The sequence below is a fragment of the Rhagoletis pomonella genome, unplaced genomic scaffold, assembly GCF_013731165.1.
Source record: "Rhagoletis pomonella isolate Grant_MI unplaced genomic scaffold, Rhpom_1.0 Rhpom_scaffold_00005, whole genome shotgun sequence".
Lineage (NCBI taxonomy): Eukaryota > Metazoa > Arthropoda > Insecta > Diptera > Tephritidae > Rhagoletis > Rhagoletis pomonella.
In genome coordinates, this window is record NW_023458559.1 from 43,228,159 (window position 1) to 43,233,822 (window position 5,664).

A 5,664-nucleotide genomic window follows, 5' to 3' on the forward strand; every position below is an offset into this window, starting at 1 on the left:
CTTCTGCTTCCAAAAACCATCCCTGTGGGTGGGAGTGCCAAATTTTAAAAAAAAGCTACTTACAAAACCTTTAATAATTGAATCATGGCTTGCCTGTAGGTACATACGTTTCTGCCGCACAGTTTAGTGGAAAAACGGATCGTCATGATATCCGAAAATGGAATCGGTAAATGGAATCCTTTTTCGGAATAATTTACGGATTTTTTGCTGGCTGGGAATACATATGGCCGTAATAAAGTTATTAATCTCATGCAAATACATGTTTTTATTGGCCATTTTCACATGGAAATGTTTAAGCTATCTTTACGAATCGTGACATTTCCTTTAAAATGGCATTCAATCGTTAGTGTATACTTTTGCATATTGCGCAGTAAATTCATGATTTTTCATATTTTGCGAAAATATATGTTTTTGCATATTTATTGCGCATATTTTAATATATGTTACAATAAATGCATATGTATGTTTTTCCCATATATTTTCTTTTTTTTGATTTATACCCATTAAAATATAGTGCGAAATCTTTTGGCAAAAAAATTACCTATAATCTTTCCCTATTATTCATCCGAATATCTTCTCGGATAGCCAAACGGTCTTTAAGGCACTCTCTTGTACCTCTGTGGAGGACTGTAGGAGAGAGTTGGTCTATATCTCTGATCAATACGAAATGTGTCACTTGAAGGCCAAGCAGGGGCGGAACCGTACAGGATCGTGGAGAATTTCCCGGCAGTTATGGGCATTCTACGACTCACTTAAAACCAAACCTGCCCTAGGAAGGAGCAAAGAAGATACCTACAAACTTATTGCAGTGTGCACAATGTGCTGGCCCGTTGGGGTACACACCGAAAGGATTGAATTGCCCTTCAACAGGTTCAGTCCCAGTTGCGATGACCCTGGCTCAAAAGAAACAGTCGAAGATTTCCTGAGCGAGTGTCCAAACCTCGCAAGGATGACTCTTAAGACACTCGGCAAGCCATTACTGCCGAATGTTTTAGAGTCCAGTTCGCCTCTCTCTGCTTGATGTACTGAAATTCATTAAAGCCGTCAAATGACTGTAGGTTATACAAGTTGTGGAACCAAAACGGCAAACTTGCTGACTGTTTGTCACCAGTGTGACAACCCACTTAAAGCAACCAAACATTCATCTGAACTACTATTAAACTGTGAATGTTTCTGTTTACAGCAGACAGTCTGCTTGATTATAAACTAATTTTATACATAAATATGTATTGTATTTTAAAGTGAATTGTTTTCGTTGTTTTCTTGTTAAAATATGTGCTATTTATTTTTCTACCAGCAATAAAATATTAGAAAATATTTTTAATTGCATATTTTACTTGTCATATTTTTGAATTTGAAGCGCATATTAAATACGCATACTATCGATTTTTTATTGCATGAGATTCCGAGCACTAGTTATTAATAATCTACATATCGCACGTTTAATAACACTGTAGGAACGCTAATATGCCAAAAAAAAAACAAAAAAAAACGTTGATACACGTAAACTTAATTTTGGGTCGCCGATTGCTGATCTGTACACCAATTTTCTAGATAGGTGATTTCCTCAAGATATTTTCATTTTAAGTTTGCATTGCGAATGAAAAAAATTTAAACTTTAACATGGACGACGTGGCGTATGAGTAACATTATTTCCTGCCCCTATTTCATATAAAAAACAAGTAAAATCAGCGTTTCATAGGCATCTAAAAATTTTACTTTAACAGTTACTGCATTTCAAAAAATGTATATATTCACAGCATACAAACATAGATAGATATAAAAAATCATATCTAAACAACCAGAGGTATGGGGGATATACCTTATATAGCACCAATCTAAGTTATTTTCACTGCTGTGTGATCTGTATGTAAACCGGTAACACAATATAATGGGTTTAGCTTCCTACATAAAGGAGATATATCGCAAAAACTGGTATCTGATCATCAGTGATATAGGAGATAAAGCTTATACAGCATAGATTTTGACGATTTTCTCAGTAGACTTTGTAAAATAGCTTCCGAAATGTATCGGTTTTAGCTGCCCAAGTAAATGAGTTTTACAGTAAACCCCCTATATCTGAACAATCAGTTGTATGGGAGCTATATGTAATTGTGAACCAATCTTTGTAAATTTCACAGTAGGTATTTTTTTAATAATGAGTGAAAACAGTAGCTGTATAAACGGAGGAATTGTAACGAAAATTCTCATAACTGAACAATCAGTTGTATGGAAGATATATGTTATAGTGACTCGCTCTTTTTTATTTTCATCGTAATTATGCTGTTAATAATGAGTGACAACAGTGCGAAATTTCATGTTCTTAGCTTCATAAATGGAGAAGTTATAACAAAAAATCTCATATCTGAACAATCAGTGGTAGAGGAGCTATAGGTTGTAGTGACCCGATCTTTGTAATTTTCACAGCGAGTATTCTGTTGATAATAGGTGGAAGTATTGTTAAATTTAATGTTCCTAGTTGTATAAATAGAGGAGTTATAACGAAAAATCTTATATCTGAACAAACAGTTGTATGAGAGCTATATGTTATAGTGGTCCGATTCTTCCAGTTCCGACAAATGATTAATACATTATAAAAATGCACCCACCTACCAAATTTCATCCGGATATCTCGAAAACTGAGATATTTGATTGCATACAAACAGAAGGACATGGCCAAATCGACTCAGCTCGACGTTCTGTTCATTTCAGTATACATTTTAATGGGTCTATGTCTTCTTATTCTGGTACTTACACATATCGGACCTTTGGTAGTTATAATACCATTTCATGTTCATGTTTCTTTGTTGTCATTTCAAGACGAGATTTTCCCTACAGTGTAAAAGCATAAACAGACGGCAGCGTTGATCCCGATCATCTCGGGAATTAACTGCTGTTGATCCGAATTAGGTTAGGTTAGGTTACACTGGCTGGCTGATGCGCCTTACATAGACCCGTTGGTCCTTTGTAGTGCCAGATGGAGGTCCGTTTTACTGCGGTCTAAAGTAGTCGTCGTAAAGGACGTCAAGTCCAAGTTAATCCGGTTCAACCCCGCCGTCTGCTTAAGCTTTAATATAGCGATGCAATTGAAAATTCGGAGATTTCGTCATACAATTAATAAGGTTGATATGGAGAATGCATACGTTCAGACTAACAGATGACTAAACTTGCAAAAAATGGCGACGATATGTGTCTTTCCATCTGTATATTGGTATACCAACTGAATTCATACAATCTTTGATTGCGTTTTCCCACAAAATTAAAATTTTTAAATAATTCGGTGTATTAATACATGCATTAAAATCGGTTCTTGTCTGCTAAACCCTTCTTTCCATAAAAAAAAACTATCTTTTTTTATAAATAATTTCCTAATTTTTATTTTTTTGTAGTGGTGCAAAAGCTTTAACATACACAAAGAAACTTTCCAGCGACAGTTGCGTGCTGAAAGATATAAAGGCTGCTATGCCATTGGCGTAAATATACGCAGAGGTCGTGGTTTATATTCTTGGACGACTTTTATAATTCTATCGCCTCGCTATCAGCTTTACAATAAATCCACGAGAAAGTTGGAGTTTTCACAAAAGTGTGATATTAAAAAACCGGTACTTGCATACATCTACCTATAACTCCTACAATTACATAAAAGCAACTCTTTCTAACCCTTTGACTAAAAAATTTCCACCCTTCAGGACAATGCCAACGCTGAGCACATAATATCAGCATTACCGGGCTGTAATTTCCCCTTTCACTGGCCGAATTACGAGCAGGAGCCGCTGTTGTGTGTGCGCATAAGCGATGTCAGTTGTTGTCATTGGTCACACGGCATACCCATCAACGAAGTACATTCCATATACATAAACGTACGCAATGATTTGGGTGAAATGATCTTTTTGCGTCTGGAAGTGATCTCCAAAGGCGCCACATACTTCTTTCTATTCAGCGATGCGTACACTCTACCACCACCCATACGCATTGATAATTACTCGGAAATAATGATACATTTCTATCAGTATGCTTGTAAGCCTCACTGGCGCTCAACAGTGCGCCCGCAATCATCGCTGGCATACGCCTTAGATGACCCCCTGGGTGCGCATATGCTACAGATTGAGGCACCCGGTGGTAATACGATTGAGTTTGCGCTCAACAAAATGGAAAGTTCCAGCAGCATCACATATGCTAATTTCATTTATATTGCATTCAAGGAAACATTCGCCTATACGGAGAGTGAAATGGCTCAATTGGGTATCGAGGGACAGCAACTTGTATTGGCTGTACGCGATAAAAAGGTTGTTGTGGCGCATAAGTGCACAGGTGATCGTTCGCAACTTTGGCTAATGAACACGTGCGGTCAGTTAGAACACGAAGGCTCATCGCCTCCTACGGAATTTGGTAAATACAGTGAATCGAATAGCTTTCGTATGGTGTTGGATGTGGAAAAGGCACTAAATCCGAATGATTATACAAATTTGGTTATAAGACCGCCAAATAAGCAACGCGTGACCACACAGCGGTGGCGTTTCGAGAACGGACGATTGATGTGTCATACGAATATGTGTGTGCAGGTAAGTGTAAAGAGAAGTTTGGAGTAGTATGGTACATTTATGCATACAAGTACTTACATACATGTATAAAGAATTGGGTATAAGATCAAACCAAACAAGAGATATTTTAAAATATGTATATTTTTATAAAAATTCAGTCAGAGTGGCGAAACATTTGAAAAGTGTTTTTAAATTTTTATTAAAAGTATTTTTTTTTATACAAAACTAGGCTGAAGTTTTGAATATTTGGAATGAACTTAAAAATGTGGATATCACAAAATGTGTTTCAAAACTGTTTTGACCCAGGTTCAGAGTTCGTCAATACTTATCATTGAGGAGTGAAATATCCCTCACTCGCCTCAATACAACTCAACTCAAAGCAGCGCTTCCTTTTGTTTATTTCATTGCTGCTGAAAAACAAACGAGCGAGCATTCGTTAATCTCCGAATGAGGAAACAAATCATTTATTTGTATTTCTCTTTCGTTACTCTCACAACATGCGCCCTTCAAAAGCATCAGACGCTACATCCATGGTACAATTATTAAAGGTATTGTCTTCCCAGAGAGTTTTGCTTCACATCGAAATTCGAGCTCCCTTCCCAGCAAACATTTGGAGTCATAAATGAGTCTTTAAGGAGTCCCATTTCGGAGCCTTTGTGCCCATTATGAGCTCATTTAAGAGTCCGAAATGAGGGTGTTTCCCTTCCTGCGAAGGTCGACCTATATGAGCTTAAATTCATACATCAAATGAGCCTCAATATGAGTCATATTGGACTCTTATTGGCCTCATATACGGCTCATTTTGGACTCTTTTTGAAGCTCTTAAATGACTCTTATTGCCCTCATAAATGCCTATTTTCGGAGCTCCTTGTATGCTGTTCTGTGACTCCTATTGGCTTTATTCTTCAACTCTCTTAATGAACTTACTTTAGAGCCATGTTAGCAAGGAATTCATTTCAAATACTGTTGGATATTTATATACAAACCTCTGCGCATACATATATACATATGTTCATATATTGCAGCATTCATGTAATAGCAGTTGCTGCAGCTAAATTTTGTTTATTTTTCCTTATTATTTTTCATATCTGTATAAACAAGTTTAGATATAAATTTCTAGTCG

The 5,664-nt window shown here is 36.6% G+C and overlaps 1 protein-coding gene across 1 annotated transcript in view; it reads left to right on the forward strand.

The window, feature by feature from the left end:
• Positions 1-5,664, forward strand: part of LOC118738995 (vacuolar protein sorting-associated protein 13D-like) — a 34,686-nt gene that overhangs the window by 22,964 nt on the left and 6,058 nt on the right. Inside the window, exons 14-15 of the mRNA XM_036470071.1 lie at positions 3,390-3,602; positions 3,690-4,562. Of these exons, the coding sequence (XP_036325964.1) occupies positions 3,390-3,602; positions 3,690-4,562 (1,086 nt within the window). The remainder of the gene's footprint in view (positions 1-3,389; positions 3,603-3,689; positions 4,563-5,664) is intronic.